The following is a 19,326-nucleotide window of genomic DNA, read 5'->3' on the forward strand; positions in this document are numbered from 1 at the left end:
CTCCCTCCAGAACAAGTGACCAATACTAATACCCTCTGCTCCCTCCAGAACTAGTCACCAATACTAATACCCTCTGCTCCCTCCAGAACTAGTGACCAATACTGACGCCCTCTGCTCCCTCCAGGAAAAGTGACCAATACTGACGCCCTCTGCTCCCTCCAGGAAAAGGGACCAATACTAATACCCTCTACTCCCTCCAGGAAAAGGGACCAATACTAATACCCTCTGCTCCCTCCAGAACTAGTGACCAATACTAATACCCTCTGCTCCCTCCAGAACTAGTGACCAATACTAATACCCTCTGCTCCCTCCAGAACTAGTGACCAATACTAATACCCTCTGCTCCCTCCAGGAAAAGTGACCAATACTGATACCCTCTGCTCCCTCCAGGAAAAGTGACCAATACTAATACCCTCTGCTCCCTCCAGAACAAGTGACCAATACTGACGCCCTCTGCTCCCTCCAGGAAAAGGGACCAATACTAATACCCTCTGCTCCCTCCAGAACTAGTGACCAATACTAATACCCTCTGCTCCCTCCAGGAAAAGTGACCAATACTAGTACCCTCTACTCCCTCCAGAACAAGTGACCAATACTAATATCCTCTGCTCCCTCCAGAACTAGTGACCAATACTAATACCCACTACTCCCTCCAGGAAAAGGGACCAATACTAATACCCTCTGCTCCCTCCAGGAAAAGTGACCAATACTAATACCCTCTACTCCCTCCAGAACAAGTGACCAATACTAATACCCTCTGCTCCCTCCAGAACTAGTGACCAATACTAATACCCTCTACTCCCTCCAGAACAAGTGACCAATACTAATACCTCTACTCTCTCCAGAACAAGTGACCAATACTAATACCCTCTGCTCCCTCCAGAACTAGTGACCAATACTAATACCCTCTGCTCCCTCCAGAACTAGTGACCAATACTAATACCCTCTGCTCCCTCCAGAACTAGTGACCAATACTGACGCCCTCTGCTCCCTCCAGGAAAAGGGACCAATACTAATACCCTCTGCTCCCTCCAGAACTAGTGACCAATACTAATACCCTCTGCTCCCTCCAGAACTAGTGACCAATACTAATACCCTCTGCTCCCTCCAGAACTAGTGACCAATACTAATACCCTCTGCTCCCTCCAGAACTAGTGACCAATACTAATACCCTCTGCTCCCTCCAGGAAAAGGGACCAATACTAATACCCTCTGCTCCCTCCAGGAAAAGGGACCAATACTAATACCCTCTGCTCCCTCCAGGAAAAGGGACCAATACTAATACCCTCTGCTCCCTCCAGGAAAAGTGACCAATACTAATACCCTCTACTCCCTCCAGAACAAGTGACCAATACTAATACCCACTACTCCCTCCAGAACTAGTGACCAATACTAATACCCACTACTCCCTCCAGGAAAAGGGACCAATACTGACGCCCTCTGCTCCCTCCAGAACTAGTGACCAATACTAATACCCTCTGCTCCCTCCAGAACTAGTGACCAATACTAATACCCTCTGCTCCCTCCAGAACTAGTGACCAATACTAATACCCTCTGCTCCCTCCAGGAAAAGGGACCAATACTAATACCCTCTGCTCCCTCCAGGAAAAGGGACCAATACTAATACCCTCTGCTCCCTCCAGGAAAAGGGACCAATACTAATACCCTCTGCTTCCTCCAGAACTAGTGACCAATACTAATACCCTCTGCTCCCTCCAGAACTAGTGACCAATACTAATACCCTCTGCTCCCTCCAGAACTAGTGACCAATACTAATACCCTCTGCTCCCTCCAGAACTAGTGACCAATACTAATACCCTCTGCTCCCTCCAGAACTAGTGACCAATACTAATACCCTCTACTCCCTCCAGAACAAGTGACCAATACTGACGTCCTCTGCTCCCTCCAGAACAAGTGACCAACACCAATATCCTCTGCTCCCTCCAGAACTAGTGACCAATACTAATACCCTCTGCTCCCTCCAGGAAAAGGGACCAATACTAATACCCTCTGCTCCCTCCAGGAAAAGGGACCAATACTAATACCCTCTGCTTCCTCCAGAACTAGTGACCAATACTAATACCCTCTGCTTCCTCCAGAACTAGTGACCAATACTAATACCCTCTGCTCCCTCCAGAACTAGTGACCAATACTAATACCCTCTGCTCCCTCCAGAACTAGTGACCAATACTAATACCCTCTGCTCCCTCCAGGAAAAGGGACCAATACTAATACCCTCTGCTCCCTCCAGGAAAAGGGACCAATACTAATACCCTCTGCTCCCTCCAGGAAAAGGGACCAATACTAATACCCTCTGCTTCCTCCAGAACTAGTGACCAATACTAATACCCTCTGCTCCCTCCAGAACTAGTGACCAATACTAATACCCTCTGCTCCCTCCAGAACTAGTGACCAATACTAATACCCTCTGCTCCCTCCAGAACTAGTGACCAATACTAATACCCTCTGCTCCCTCCAGAACTAGTGACCAATACTAATACCCTCTACTCCCTCCAGAACAAGTGACCAATACTGACGTCCTCTGCTCCCTCCAGAACAAGTGACCAACACCAATATCCTCTGCTCCCTCCAGAACTAGTGACCAATACTAATACCCTCTGCTCCCTCCATAACTAGTGACCAATACTGACATCTGCTCCTAGAAAGATTGGCAGATACTGCTGCACTCTCCTCCCTCTAGACTCTAACCAATACTGACGTCCTCTGTTCCCTCTAGCATGATTTATCAATTCTGACGTCCTTGGCCAATACTGACGTCCTCTGCTCCCTCTAAACGATTGATCTAGAATATTACAGAAAAGCTAAGAGAAAGTTAATATCTAGAAACTAATCTTCTGTCAATGTTTTCCAAGCAGCCACGTTACAATTGTACAAATTTTCCCCCACAAAAATGAATATTACAATAAAATGTAAGGAGTGGAGGATGAAATGTGCACAGTATCCTCTCTGATCTTTATTTTAGAGTCTAAAGAGGACACAGAGCCGAGTCCTGTTCCAAAGAAAAAAGCGACTTCTCAGAAAATGCTCAGACATCCGTTCCCTCGGCCGGTTATCGCCATGATGCCTCAGAGGACAACCCTCGTGCCTTTATCCATCATTCGGCCTACAAAGGCGACTCCCAGCAGCCCCGTAACCAAAGTAAGCCAGCCAACATGCAGTCGTTGTCTGTATGAATGCGTCCCGTGTGTGCTGCATTACCTCAGGCATCGAACATCGGTAAGAGGAACAAGGTCTCCTCTGCTCCCCTAAGAACTAATATATTTTTTATGATTTGCACAAGTACTTTCACAGAATTCCTCCATGCCACATGAGCAGATACAGCTGGGGTAATGTACCCCAGGGCATACCCTGTGTAGTGTCTGGTTGGGCTCTTGTATAACTTCTCCTTACTGGCTCTCGCCTCTGTCAGGTTGGTCTAGCTGTGACTTCACGATATAAAGTCTGTTCTTCACAGGAGTAGCTGTACCCAAAAGAGCCTGCTCCTCTCTACAGACTAAGGGTGGGTTCACACTACGTATATTTCAGTCAGTATATGTATATTTCAGTCAGTATTGCAACCAAAACCAGGAGTGGATTAAAAACACAGAAAGGATCTGTTCACACAATGTTGAAATTGAGTGGATGGCCGCCATTTAATGGCAAATATTTGCTGTTATTTTAGAACAACGGCTGTTATATTGAAATAATTTTATTTACTGTTATATGGCGGCCATCCACTCAATTTCAACATTGTGTGAACAGAGCCTTTCTGTGTTTTTAATCCACTCCTGGTTTTGGTTGCAATACTGACTGAAATATACTGACTGAAATATACGTAGTGTGAACCCAGCCTAATGGTGTATTTACACGGGCAGATTTATCTGACAGATATCTGAAGCCAAAGCCAGGAATGGATTTTCAAAGAGGAGAAATCTCAATCTCAAAGGGGTTGTTTACCAAAATGTTTTTTTTTTCTTTTCAAATCAACAAGAGCCAGAAATTTGTAATTTACTACAATTAGAATCTTCAGTCTTCCAGTACTTATCGGCTGCTGTATGTCCTGCAGGAAGTGGTGTATTCTCTCCAGTCTGACACAGTGCTCTCCTCTGCCACCTCTGTCTATGTCAGGAACTGTCCAGAGCAGCAGAAAATCCCCATAGAAAACCTCTCCTGTTCTGTACAGTTCCTTTTTTTTAATAGAAGTAAAATACAAATCTCTGGTGAACAACCCCTTTAATAACCTGGCAGATATATCTGTCTGTGTAAACACACCCTAACACACACATATTTTCCTAGAGAGATTGCTTTGGTTTGCATTTGTGGTGTTAGGCTGTATACAATGCTTTAGATGTGTTATCTCTTTGTTTGTTATTAGGTCAAAAAGGGTATAAAGCGGAAGGCAGACACTACAACTCCTGCCGTATCGCTCATGTCTGCCTCTTGTGAATCCTCTCCTGTACCCCTACCAGGGCAGACCCAGACCCCGTCAAGTTCAGAGAACCCACAAGCCGACACCTCAGTCCGAGATCTTCCCGACTCACAGCATCAAATGCAAATAGTTGTCCATAATCCACTGTCCGAGCAGCTGAAGCACTGCCACAATATACTGAATGAGATGATGTCTAAGAAGCATGCGGCCTACGCTTGGCCCTTCTACAAGCCCGTGGACCCCATGTGCCTTAGCCTGCCAGGCTTCAGTGACTTAGTGAACTGCCCCATGGACCTGAAAACCATTAGAGTAAGTACCTGCAGGATATAGCGCCACACTAAGGTTACTGCTGAGATATGCGAGGACAGATATGTCCATTTTCACAATTTTTTGTGTGGATCCAGAAAGAGGAAACCTGTATTTCCATTTTCTTCCTAACAACCCATTTCACCTAAGAACAAGATTCAAACTCAACAAAACTTTAGGGTGTAAACCTGGCCGAAAGTAAAATATTCTGGTAGGTTGGGTACAGGGTGTCTGCAGTAACTCTACCTACCACACAATGACTTTTTCTTAGTGTGTTCTTTGTCTATATTCAGGATAAAATGGAGAGCAGGCTGTACAAAGACACCCGGGAATTTGCCTCCGACGTGCGTCTGATGTTCATGAATTGTTACAAGCACAATTCACCTGACAGCGAGGTGGTGAGCATGGCCCGAAAGCTGCAGGTGGGTTCTTCTCGTTGTCTAAATATATTTTCAAGAAGAGCGTAACAGAGCCTTCCCATAGGTCAGATGTTGTATCTGGTGTCCAGTCAAGTCCGATCCATCATATGGCCACTAGAGAGGAGCAAACCTTAAGGGCGCTTATCCGAACCTGAGGGTGTGGAATTTGATTACCAGTGGCTTAAGAAGTTGTATTCAACCCTAAGGTGTCCTGGAAAATATGAATACAGCCATAGACCATAGATTGTATCCATGTTTTCCAGGAATCCCTAGGGCTGCTTCCAACTTCTTGAGCCACAGTTCATAGTCGATCAATGGGCAATAATCTGCCTGTGCTGACATCAAGCCTGTAAATCCCCTGTAAGTGGCTTATTGATCAGGTGGTCAGTATTTTTATTTTCTGTGATATTTTCCTATAGAACTTATATCTGCAGATAATCCTTGGGTGGTTTATGGCCTGCGGTCACCCGATGACTCCTGTATTTAGCTCTTCACTTCTTGTGTTTCACTTTCAGGATGTCTTTGAGATCCTGTTTGCTAAAATCCCTGATGACCCAGTAGATTCTCCTGTGTGTGCTCAGAAGGTGGTGAGCAGGTACACGTCCAGCGAGAGCAGCAGCTCCAGTTCCTCGAACTCGTCCTCTGATTCGGAGGATGAGAGAGCGCGACAGCTTGCCTTGTTACAAGAGCAGGTGAGGTCGTACTTTGGAAATATCACTATATAATAAAACTTACAACTCTGGTGCCTTATTATCATGTATGCGGAACCTCCACTGTTAGCTGGTTCAGTGAACCCAACATAAAGTAGAGCTCACTATGGCGCACCATATGCTGCTGTGTGTCATATGTACTGTGAATAGGGAACAGGCCATACATTTAAATTCAATTGGTCTATCATTAAATGCTATGGATATTTGCATCACTTGAATATTTATGTATTTTATTGTTATTGTATAAAATTTTGCATCATTTTGTCTTCTGCAGCTTTAATGCATGACACTACATTACAGGCTGGTCAGTGCTGCTAATTGTAGCCTGACGCTTCAGTCTCCAGCCCCTTATGTCTTCTCCTGAATACCCATCTGAGCTGTATTCTGTTCTCTCATAGTTAACTGAATGGCAAAATAAAACATTGCAAACAAACTCTGTATGTAGTAATCTCTAACCTGCCTTAGTGAGAATTTTAACTGCACAACAGCTAGATGACCCAGAATAGTGACCCAATTATAGTGCCCAAAATACTGTGTAAGTGCTGCGGGATCTGTTGAGGCTATACTACTACTACTACTAATAATAATAATAATTTTTATTATTATTATTGCTGTTGCATTGATGTGGCCTTTTATCAGCTCACCTAATAAGTATGCAATGGTTTGTAGTGTAGTATAATCCTATAGTAGGGGTGTCAAACTCAAATACACAGTGGGCCAAAATTAAAAAATTGTGGGACAAAGTCGTGGGCCAACCATGATAATCATTGAGAAGCGCATGCGGCGGTCCTGGCTCTGTCAGAGCAGCGTGCGGTGTTCCTGGAACTGTCAGTGGTGTGAGTCTCCCAGCGCTGTGCACTATGATAAATTACATGATATATTACTATGATGTAATAAACCCCAACCCATGTAATAGCCAACACCCCCCCCCCCCCCTTAGTAGTCAACCAAACCAAAGTTGGCAGCCCTCCCCAATAGCCTCATATATTGTAGCCAGCCCTCCCCCATAGTCTCTTATATAGTAGCCAGCCCTTCCCAGTAGTCTTATATAGTAGCCAGCCCTCCCCAATAGTCTCATATAGTAGCCAGCCCTCCCATGAGTAGCCAGCCATCACATGAGGATGGCCCCCGAAGCCACTCTACCCCTGGATACAGCCCCCCATACTTACCCCATCCTGCTATTCCCGCTCCTGATGGCAGTCCTGCTGCAGAGATACGGCCACCCACTCATCTTCTCATGTAAGTATGGTGGGGGCGGCATATCCAGGGGTAGGGTGGGTTTACGGGGCAGTCCAAGGGTGACAGGTTGTCCCATTAGCTTGGACTCGCCCTTTTCTGCAAACCCCAGGGGCTGCGGGAGGCGCCCGGCATCTGGACGCTAGTCACATACTCCTAAACCGTAGGCTTAAAACTGCCTCTGGCCTACAAGATTCATATGGGCGGTTCGAGCAGCTGTCCGGACCAACCATATTATAAACTAATGTGATGTCGGTGAGCCAGATGTAATTCAATCCGTGAATTGCCTGGCGGGCCAAAAGTAATGGCACAGCGGGCCAGAGTTTGACATAATTGATGAGTTATATCATGCAGCTGCCCCAGGTAGTCACTGTATTAGTTACCCATAATGGTGGTCTATACTAGTGCCAAGGGGGTAGATCACTCCATACTTCATAATACATAATGTAATATTTAAAAAAAAAATTACCATCAGTTCATTAAGTCCTTTGGTCGTGGGGTAGATTTGTTCATTTCTGTGTCCAAAAGAAGCTCCTAACCAGTGATTTTTCTACCTGACAAACAGCTTAGAGTTGTTCACGAACAACTTAAAGCCCTGGCAGAAGGCCCGACCCCCAAACCCAAAAAGAAGAAATCCAAGAAAGAAAAGAAAAAGAAGAAAATAAAGGAGAAGAAAAAGAAGCTGAAAAAGAAAGCTAGCCTTAACCAGAAGAAGAAGCTGAAGCAGAAAGGGCTGAAGAAAAAATCTGGCTTGGGGTATGTGCACATGGGGGGATTTTTATATGGGTGGAAAAGTTATTACAGTAAGGACTGTTTTAAACGGCCCAATGGGCCAGGTAATCTCACTTAGAAAGCCTATTATATGGCTTGATTATTGTGCTCCCTGGAGTCCTCCAGCCTGTTTCCCATTGACCATAGCCACCTCTGAAGCTTCTAAACCCGTCCTGTGACAGGCCAACCTGCCAATCGCTGACCGAGACGGGACAGCACCGCGGCCAATGATTGGCTGAGCAGACTAGTGTAGAAGCATCAGTGGAGGCTTCAGTCAGCAGGACAGGTAAGAATACATCTTTATTATTCTCTATTACTTTCATCAGCCGCTGACCACGCACCTATTACATGGAGGGATGTGTGGTCGGCGGCTGATGATCCTCTAAACATGCTGAAAGACAGCAATCAGCCAATGATGGGCTGATTGTTTTCTTTATTACACAGAGTGATATCTGCCCAAATCGGCCCGATTGGACAGATAATCGCCCCGTGTAATAGAACCGTAACAGCAAAGTGGATGCAACTTAAAGTGACACTGTCACCCCCTTTGTGCATTCTGACATCTCTACACAAGTGTAAAGGGTAAATTTAGCGTTTTTCATATCTTATTTTATATCCTACGTCATGGTGCTTGTTCAAGTAAAAAGTGATCTTTTATCAACTGCAGATTATGTTAAGTGGGCGGGGCCTCGCAGCATTAGCAACACTTAGCCCCGCCCACAACGCCACTGTTGGCCCCGTTTCCTCACCAGCCATGGAAACTGGCTGGCCTAAAGGTCTAGGCCCCACCCCCTCTAGGTCGACCCACCAATGCCCGCCAAGGGGGGCGGGGCCAACTGTGGTGTTGTGGGCGGGGCTATGTGGCACTAATACCGCGAGGCCCCACCCACTTAACACAATCTGCAGTTCATAAAAGATCACTTTTTACGTGAACAAGCACCATGATGTATGCTATAAAATAAGGTATGAAAACTGCTAAATTTACCCTTTACACTTGTGTAGAGATGTCAGAATGCACAAAAGGGGGCGACAGTGTCACTTTAAATAAGTATCCCTGTAGAAAGAAACGTATGTGAGATCTTTATGCAAATTGACTTGGTGGTGTCAAGGGCCCTGTTACCCTGGCCAGTTATCAGTAATAACCAGCTGATATTGCTTCATGTAATAGGGCCAGCATTCAGCTGACAAACTAGCAAAAAATTGCCCAACGTCTGATCGCTTAACTCTGAAAGGCATAAAAATCATCGGCCATCAGCTGCAAATCTGTGTAATAAGAGATGTGCAGCCCATGGCTGATTTTGAAGCACAGGGAAACACAAATGATCTGTCGAGCAGTGTAATAGCCTCAGTAAACGAGAGCTGATCAAATGTGTCACCTAGTACATAAGGAGTGGGCTTAGCTTCTGAGTCCGCCTGATACTGCGGATGTCACTAAAGAGTCCACAGGAAATCAGGTTTGTGAAACCCAAAACAGATCTATACCAAAATCCTGTGTGATTTGGTGCAGATTTGCTATTGCCTCATGTCACATTTTCCCTTATTGGAGGATGAGTATTACATGGTACAAAAGATGTTCTGATACTTCTTTTTTAGTGACTGCAAGAAAAAGAAAAAGAAGCCGCTGGTATCTGACGATGAGGATCAGGCCAAGCCTATGACTTACGATGAGAAGAGGCAGCTGAGTCTGGACATCAACAAGCTGCCTGGAGAGAAGCTCGGCCGCATTGTCCACATCATTCAGTCCAGAGAGCCGTCCCTGAAGGACTCCAATCCTCATGAGATTGAAATAGACTTTGAGACGCTGAAGCCATCCACCCTGAGGCACTTAGAACGATATGTTATGACCAGTCTGCGAAAGAAGCCCAAAAAGTCTAATGGTGCGTGGATGTGATGGGCGGCCATTGTGAGAGGTCAGGGATCCTTATAGTAATCTATGCTTTTACTTGTAGCTGAAAAACCTGCAAAATCCAAAGATCAGCTGAATAAAGAGAAGAAACTGGAGCTGGAGAAAAGACTTCAAGATGTCAGCGGGCAGCTGAACTCCGCAAAGAAGCCGAGACTAGGTTGGTGCCGAATTACAACAAACTTTACAATAGCTGATATTCACCATCTATAATACTAATCCTATATTTCTGGCTCTTCCTGCAGATGAGGCAACGTCTGCCCCCCCTCCACTTGGGGGCCCAAAACGCTTGAGTGAAAGCAGCAGTAGCAGCAGCTCATCTTCCACCTCTGAAAGCAGCAGCGACTCCAGCTCCTCGGACAGCAGTGACTCGGATTCAGGTTAGATGACCTGGCCATCCCCACCATTTCTTTGTTGCACTTCATTAAATTATTTTCGGTGTTACAAATCTGTATCGGCATTAATATTCACGTAAAACTTTGCATATTCAGATGTCTGCATTCCGAACTCAGAGTAGAAGACTTTGAATTCAATACACCTTGCTTGGTCAACAGCTATCCCAACTGCCCCCTCCCCCCATCTACATTGGTTCAGCTGACCGTGCCTATGCATTCAATGGGGTGGGGTATAGGGCATAAGCTTCTGCCAGGCCCATCCCCCCCCCCCCCCCCAAAATCCTCTGTTAGCCCCCTTTGGCAGTTTCTTATTTCTCTTGAGAACAAAGGACTTTGAAGTTCCTGATTTGGGAAATAGTTGGGGCACCCCCTTAAGATAGATGGCCAATCCTTTCTAAATATGTGCCTTCAAACAACTTTTCTTGGGGGCCTTTACATTGTGATACTGTTGGATTTTAATATCACTGAAGGATTCTCATTAGAGTTGAGCGAGCCAGGCCAAGCACCATCAGCGTTTGAATTCTGTAGTCCTCCCAGTCCATGAAGAAGGTGGAGACAGCCCGAGTCCCGCCTCAAAGACAAGGATACACAGCCTAGGTCATAAGCTGTATCCCTTTTTTTCAGGTGGGACTCGGGCTGTCTCCACCTTTCCTACGGACAGGGAAGACAGCTGGATTCAAATGCTGATGGTTCGGGTTTGTACAATCCTGAACCTTGGCCCAGCTCGCTCATCTCTAATTCTCATCACTATCAATCTCTGCAGGTGAATTACAGAAACTAAAGACTGAACAGAAGCTCAGAACATAAATGCTTCTAAGTTGCAGATTCTCTTGTATGTGGCCACTGTAATAAAATCACTATAGATAAATCCTTCCATCTGCTTTTCTTGCATACAACTCCGTTTTCCCAGATAACATATCTGACCAGATAGGCTGAGGTAGAAAAGTGGGGCACATATCACTGTAGATGTGTCCTGCAGCAGTCTGAGGAAAAGGTGCACCTTGTTGGATCTGTGGTGGTGGCCGTTCAGTCAATGTTCTCTACCAAAACCAGATGTAACTTACTAGCTAAACTAAATAGCTAAGGCAAGGTTCACATATATCCAGTACGTTGAGATCAAAACCATTGCATGCAGCGTTTGCTATTCCTTGCAAGCACCCCAGTTCCTCCGTAGGGCCAGGCTGTGCCCATTTCAGTCTGTGAAGCACTGGATGGGATGCTGGATGTAATTCCCATACAAAATGCCAGTACTGTATGCAAAAGTATGAATAATAATCCTCATTCCAGCTTCTGTAAGCTTTTATGTGTGAATCTAGATTTCACACATAAGATTGCAAAACTGCTTTGGAGAAACCTGCACGCTGAGGTGTTCCACTGCTCAATTGTGATCAGAACCTGACTGTTTTCTTGGTTGTCTTAGCTGCCACATGAAGTTATAGAGAGTACACAGACAACATGATGCTTGCTGAGTGGCACAGGATTTGCCATGTCACCTTTGCTTTTCATTTTGTCAATATCCACCCTATCTTATACTGTTTCTCTTTTAAGGTATCTTATATGATCCAGGCGTGGGGCTGTAGTTTGTGTCATGAGCCAAACCACATGTGTTTAAAGGAGTTATCCAGCCTCTGTGCTAGTTTTACAGGCTGGCTAACCCCCTCAAAGGAGTATTCTGGGGCTAGAATTGTTTTTTTTTTTTTTACACAGAGGACTAAAACTACAAAAGAAGACATAATCACCTGCCCCAGTAAGCACAGCTGCCGCCCAACAGCTTCCAGTCCCCACTGCTATCCACTTCCTCTGACATGTCATCTCTGCAGGAAATGCATGCTCATCCAATCACTGGGGTGGATCACTACTGTGGCAGGTGGTTGGCGGCTGAGCAGGCTGAAATAACGCGACAGAATAGTGAAAAGCAGTGGGTACCAGTGGCCCTTGGAACAGCAGCTGCGGGGATCGGGCAAAGTGGGAATGCTTTCTTGTTTTTTTTGTTTAAAGCATCCCCAACCCCACGGAAAACATTTTTCTGTCTCTGCAATATTCCTTTAGGGTAGCTTCACACCTACCGTATCACAGCGGATTTGATGGTGCAAATCCGCAGCAGATGTGATCTAAATAACTGAACACAGCCTCAAATCTGCTGCGGATCCTGTACGTGTGAATGTTCCCTTAAGCACAGGTAGCCATGATTTTGTGATGCTGCCACATAGTGTTTGAGCATCCTTACTTTTACTTTACTTGTATTCATTGTAATTGATGTGCAGAGGGAAACTGCAGAACCTTAAAGTGACCCTGTCACCCCCTTTGTGTATTATGACATCTTTACATAGGTGTAAAGGGTAAATTTAGCGTTTTTCATACCTTATTTTATATCATACGTCATGGTGTTTGTTCAAGTAAGAAGTGTCCTTTTATCAACTGTAGATTGTATTAAGTGGGCGTAGCATTGCGGCATTAGCGCCACTTAGCCCCGCCCACAACGGCACTGTTGGACCCGCCCCCTTGACACCCATTGGTTGGTTGACGTAAAAGGGGTGGGGTCTAGACCTTTCGGCCAGCCTGTTCCAATGGCCGACGAGGGGGCGGGGCCAACGGGCCAGTTGTGGGCGGGGCTAAGTGGCGCTAATTCCACTTAATACAATCTGCAGTTGATAAAGGACACTTTTTACTTGAACAAGCACCATGACGTATGATATAAAATAAGGTATGAAAAACGCTAAATTTACCCTTTACACCTGTGTAGAGAAGTCAGAATGCACAAAGGGGGTGACAGTGTCACTTTAATCATTGATTTTTGCCGCCTTCCTATGTGACGCTGTTTCATTTAATAATAAAAGTGATTAATACATTGGTGTCCTTACTCTCATTTTTACATGCAGGTGGTCCACATTATATTATCATGTAATTATTTAGGAAGCACTCCAGCAAAAAATGTTTGCACATACTACAGTATAAAGCTAATTCACCAGTAATATTCCTGCAGTGTAATTTTTTTTTCAACCCAGCTCATCTACATCCATGGCTGTGGTCTTCTAGTTAATCTATATGTTTACCCTGGTCAAAAGTCCTCACAATGATCAGCTACAGTTATAAAATTCCCCTGACTTACACTTTTATTTTCGTTCCCTTGCCTCCTACATGAAAGAGACTGCATGGAGAAACCCCTCACAAGCAGACAGGCTGAAGCTGTATCTCATAGCAATACACTGAGACTATAGTGAGCATTTGGGGCCAGAAGTTCTATGTCATTAATCTGTCACTTGCTGCAGAGGTATGCAATGTGATGACTCTGCTGTCTCTTCCAAGCCGAGGGGCGGCATGAGAAATGTAGGCTGCATTAGGAGAGCAATGTTAGAGTGAAAGTTTGAATCAAGCTGGCAGACTACCCATGCATGACACTTCAACTAAAGTAAGTATACACAAGAACAGAACCGATTTGTAGCTCACCCCCCCCCCCCCCCACGCCTGAGGTGAGCATTAATTTGGTGGCCCCTAATTTCTTTATGGTAGAATTAATTATGTATAAATAATGCCCATGGTATCACATACATACTAAATGCCAGTGTGTATGTTGCATAAATAATCAAAACCAGCAGGGAATATATAACATAGATAACTATATAACTATATATACAATAAATATATAGCATACATAACTATAGACAAGTAAATATATTGTATACATAACTATAGACCAGCAGTGAATATATCACGTACATAACTATAGACCGCCACATTATATTGGATACATAACTAAAACGGGCTTATATACTTGTGTATATGAACTATTCTCCGCTGCCATATAGTTATGTATGTGATATACTCTCTGCTTGTGCATAAATATACATGCATATAACAGCAGTGTATATACTTCAGAAGTAGTAAAGCCAGCCTCTGACAGCCTAGAGACACTTCCTATAGACCATATATTACATGCATAACTATAGACCAGCACTGAATATATTCTATACATAACTATAGACCAGCACTGAATATATTCTATACATAACTATAGACCAGCACTGAATATATTCTATACATAACTATAGACCAGCACTGAATATATTCTATACATAACTATAGACCAGCACTGAATATATTCTATACATAACTATAGACTAACACTGAATATATTACATACATAACTATAGACAAGCACTGAATATATTCTATACATAACTATAGACCAGCACTGAATATATTCTATACATAACTATAGACCAGCACTGAATATATTACATGCATAACTATAGACCAGCACTGAATATACTCTCTGCTTGTGCATAAATATACATGCATATAACACCAGTGTATATACTTCAGAAGTAGTAAAGCCAGCCTCTGACAGCCTAGAGACACTTCCTAATAGTGCCAGCCTTGGTTACCATCCTAATGGTGCCAGTGACTTACCACTGCTTGAGGGTCCTATTCCACGGAGCGATAATTGGTCGAATGAGCTGACAGACCGCTGAGTCGATCGCTGGCCAGGAACGCCGCAGCCAGTGATTGGCTGAGCAGTCTGCCAGCTCAGGCAGGCTGCACTGAAGCTGCTGCTGCGCACGGGACCGGGAGAAAGAGGAGCGCAGCAGAGGAGGTAAAGTATGGTGTTTAACCAAGGGCTGTAAGGACATCGGTAACGATGTCCCTGCATCCCTCGCTAAACGATTATCGGGCCGTGTAATAGGCCCAGTAAATGAGTGCCAATCTAGCAGAACGGCGCTCGTTTACATCATTAGGCTCCCATCAGCCCATGGACCTGAGTCCTGTCTGGTCTGTATGATTTCCAGGTGCAGTCAGTCACGTATCTGGACGTTAGAGGAAGACGAGGGCCACAATGCAGGGCAAGCAGATCTTAAACTTTACAGCCCACACACAGTCTGCCCAGACAGCTGCCTGCCTGTGTGAACATGCACTTGTGCCATGGGAGGAGACAGGCCAGAAAGCTCAGCAGACTATGCAGTGCTGCAGCCAGCTCTGTATCTATAACAAGGGGTCATTCTCAACACATACAGCAACATAGAAGGGGATTTTTTACTGTAAAAGCAGTGAGATTATAGAGCTCTCTACCAGAGGTTTAGATGGTTAACCCACTTCAGTCTCCAGTCTGTATTATTACATCCAGGCCCCTCCGGGCCTCTTGACGTGTGGATGCTTAATTAAAGCGAAGGCTATAAAGTGTATCTGTTATAACTTTCAAAATCTAAATCTACAGTAGATGTGATGTAAAGCAAGTTTGCAATATACATTATTTTTTTTATTATCCTGCTGTAAAACAAAGCGGAACTTACCAGAAATCCAGATCCAGTCTCCTGAAGGCAGCTATATAACAGCTCTACTTAGTGTATCCAGGTCCAGTCTCCTGAAGGCAGCTATATAACAGCTATACTTACTGTATCCAGGTCCAGTCTCCTGAAGGCTGCTATATAACAGCTCTACTTACTGTATCCAGGTCCAGTCTCCTGAAGGCCGCTATATAACAGCTATACTTACTGTATCCAGACCCAGTCTCCTGAAGGCAGCTATATAACAGCTATACTTACTGTATCCAGACCCAGTCTCCTGAAGGCAGCTATATAACAGCTATACTTACTGTATCCAGGTCCAGTCTCCTGAAGGCAGCTATATAACAGCTATACTTACTGTATCCAGGTCCAGTCTCCTGAAGGCAGCTATATAAGAGCTATACTTACTGTATCCAGGCCCAGTCTCCTGAAGGCAGCTATATAACAGCTATACTTACTGTATCCAGGTCCAGTCTCCTGAAGGCTGCTATATAACAGCTATACTTACTGTATCCAGGTCCAGTCTCCTGAAGGCTGCTATATAACAGCTATACTTACTGTATCCAGGTCCAGTCTCCTGAAGGCAGCTATATAACAGCTATACTTACTGTATCCAGGTCCAGTCTCCTATATAACAGCTGTACTTACTGTATCCAGGTCCAGTCTCTTGAAGGCTGCTATATAACAGCTATACTTACTGTATCCAGCTCCAGTCTCCTGAAGGCGGCTATATAACAGCTATACTTACTGTATCCAGGTCCAGTCTCCTGAAGGCAGCAATATAACAGCTATACTTACTGTATCCAGGTCCAGTCTCCTGAAGGCAGCTATATAACAGCTGTACTTACTGTATCCAGGTCCAGTCTCCTGAGGGCAGCTATAGAACAGCTATACTTACTGTATCCAGGTCCAGCCTGCTGAAGGCAGCTATATAACAGCTATACTTACTGTATCCAGGTCCAGTCTCCTGAAGGTGGCAATATAACAGCTATACTTACTGTATCCAGGTCCAGTCTGCTGAAGGCAGCTATATAACAGCTATACTTACTGTATCCAGGTCCAGTCTGCTGAAGGCTGCTATATAACAGCTATACTTACTGTATCCAGGTCCAGTCTCCTGAAGGTGGCAATATAACAGCTATACTTACTGTATCCAGGTCCAGTCTGCTGAAGGCAGCTATATAACAGCTATACTTACTGTATCCAGGTCCAGTCTCCTGAAGGCAGCTATATAACAGCTATACTTACTGTATCCAGGTCCAGTCTCCTGAAGGCGGCTATATAACAGCTATACTTACTGTATCCAGGTCCAGTCTCCTGAAGGCAGCTATATAACAGCTATACTTACTGTATCCAGGTCCAGCCTCCTGAAGGCTGCTATATAACAGCTATACTTACTGTATCCAGCTCCAGTCTCCTGAAGGCTGCTATAGAACAGCTATACTTACTGTATCCAGGTCCAGTCTCCTGAAGGTGGCAATATAACAGCTATACTTACTGTATCCAGGTCCAGTCTCCAGTGATCCAATAACTGTCTGCTCACATAGCATCATGTACAAACACAGTGCATCAGTAACCCATTCTGCCTACACCTGCCATCTGTCATAGCATACTGTGTAAATTGTCAGTTCATTTACATTAACACAAATTCACGACATGGTAGATTCATGGTAGAGAGGAGTATGTGATATGCTGAGCTGTGATTGGCCGGAGCAGTAAGTGGATGAAAGTCCTGTGTGTGAGCTCAGCCCTGGTCCTTATCTGTGCACCATGGAGGGGGCTTTAAGCAGTGAGGGCTTCATTCACCTTTTCCTTGGTGAGTGACCTAATTATCCACCTGTTATCTGAGATTCTCTATGGCAAGAATGTGTATCCCACAGACCCAGCTGCTGCAGAGCCTCTTGTTCTTGCTTTGCTCTGGATCAGCGTTGTAGCTTTCTAGGTTGAGCTCAATTGATTTTATGGAATTTCCAACCTTTTCTATACTACCTTAAGTTTGGAGTTTGTTCCACCAGCTGCTGCAGAACTTCATAAATCACATTTGAACCTCACTCAATGGGGGGGGGGGGGGGTTAGTGGGAAAGGGTCATAACTTTTGTTGTGACATTGTACAAAATGTGCAAAGCCCGATGTATTGTGGACACTTTAACATCGTTCTGTGTAATGTGGTGAAGGATTTCAGGATTTGTCGTTTGCGGTTGTTAATCGATTCATCTATTAGAACCCTGAGGAGGATTTTATAATTCTGTGCAGCAGTGCAGAGGGGGAAAAATTGTGCAATTTATGTTAAGCCCAGTTTTTCATAAAATTTGCACACAAATGGAAATCTTTTTGTTAATAGACCTGATCGAGCTCATTGATAACCCAAACCCCAACAAGGGAGGCATCAATTGTATCAATGAGAAGGATCAGACTGTGAGAATTCTAAAGGCTGGTAACATCATGGCGAAATGGCTGGTGATCGTTCCCCCAGAGCAGCCAATCACAGCTCAGCTTACATCTTTAGATGCCAAGTTTAAAATCTTACAATGAAGAACAATGGGCTCTGTGGTGACAGTACAGAAAGAATGTGATCACTGTGCGCAACATAGATGCCGCCTTCTATGGTGGGTGAAATGATTGGTAACCACTGGGATTCGGTCATGGGAAACGCTCAGGCAGGGAGAGACCCCAAACAGGATGTGAGCCATGTAGTCCTAGGAGAAAACAGGCCACTACAGGGGCTACAAACCGCAGGAGGGCAGAACTCCTGGAGAAGTCTGTGCTGTAAACTGTACAGATTACGTCTTGATTACGTAATTTGCAGAAATCAATAGTACAGACGACTTTAAGAAACTTTGTAATTGAGTTTATTAGGCAAATCTGCCATTATCTGCATTAAAAAAAGACTTTCCCCAGGTCCCCCCCCCCTCCCTCCTCTCTCATTCTCTGCTAATTATCAGGAAATCTCGACTCTCTCTTACATCAGTTGTACCCTGTGTAACCTATGGAGAGGGGAGGGGGGAGATTAGTCTCCAGAAGAGATCAAAGGATTACACAGTGGGAGCTGTGTGAAAGCCGGTATTCAGAGGTCAGTGCTGACTTCAGAGGAGATAGCCCGGTGATGTAGCTGTAAATTAACTCTTTGTTCTCCTATTTTGGTGCTTCATCTCCCTTCACCCCTCCCCTCTCCATAGAAAACCACGAAGACAGGGGGGAGAGCTTCAAACTGCTTTTTTATGATAAAAATTTATTATTCGGCTAATAAACCCAATTACAAAGTTTCTTAAAATCACCTGTACTGTTGATTTCTGGAGAAAAAAAAATAAGTAAACGACAGTGACACTTTAAATCTGCACCTTTTCCGTGGTGTATACCAGGGCCGCAGTTGATGAATTTCCCCCTGTGACTCTTTGCATTGACTTTTAGAATTGACCAGAGAAGGATGAATTCACTGACCGACTGGTGCTCAGTGATGAGGCAAACATTCACCTCGGTAGGAACTAAATCCCCCAACCTTACAATTTATCAAGCTTATGTGAGAGGTCCATGGAAAGTAAGTGTGTTCTGTGCAAGGTTTACGGTAATGGCTGCCCTGCCTGGACATGTTAGACCAATGGTTTATAACAGAGGAAGATCTGCCAGTCCTATTCGGGACAGCGACCTCCACGTTTCCATTTGTATGTTTGCTGATACCCAAATGACTATCCACCGGGTCATTAATACAATAACCTCCTCTTACGTGTGACTGAGCAGAACCCTCGGCTATTATACATTGTAACAAATCCCAGAGATGACACCAAAGACAGTCATAAAACCAGGGGTATCCTGTAAGTGCGGGAGTCGACAGTGGCGTAGCTACCATAGAGGCAGGGTAGGCAGTTGCTATGGGGCCC

General features: G+C 44.7%; 1 protein-coding gene across 7 annotated transcripts in view; it reads left to right on the plus strand.

The window, feature by feature from the left end:
• The window catches only part of LOC138789095 (bromodomain testis-specific protein-like), a 52,825-nt gene that overhangs the window by 24,453 nt on the left and 9,046 nt on the right, over window positions 1-19,326 (plus strand). For 5 of the 7 annotated variants that reach the window (XM_069967665.1, XM_069967668.1, XM_069967664.1 and 2 more), the window contains exons 5-12: window positions 2,984-3,159; window positions 4,376-4,738; window positions 5,029-5,157; window positions 5,670-5,846; window positions 7,666-7,856; window positions 9,465-9,748; window positions 9,821-9,934; window positions 10,020-10,154. In XM_069967665.1, coding sequence (XP_069823766.1) covers window positions 2,984-3,159; window positions 4,376-4,738; window positions 5,029-5,157; window positions 5,670-5,846; window positions 7,666-7,856; window positions 9,465-9,748; window positions 9,821-9,934; window positions 10,020-10,154 — 1,569 coding nt within the window. Of the gene's footprint in view, window positions 1-2,983; window positions 3,160-4,375; window positions 4,739-5,028; window positions 5,158-5,669; window positions 5,847-7,665; window positions 7,857-9,464; window positions 9,749-9,820; window positions 9,935-10,019; window positions 10,370-10,932; window positions 10,996-19,326 lie in introns of those variants that run through there. The other 2 variants (XM_069967669.1, XM_069967670.1) reach the window with 2 other exon arrangements.

Source organism: Dendropsophus ebraccatus, chromosome 4, assembly GCF_027789765.1.
Source record: "Dendropsophus ebraccatus isolate aDenEbr1 chromosome 4, aDenEbr1.pat, whole genome shotgun sequence".
Lineage (NCBI taxonomy): Eukaryota > Metazoa > Chordata > Amphibia > Anura > Hylidae > Dendropsophus > Dendropsophus ebraccatus.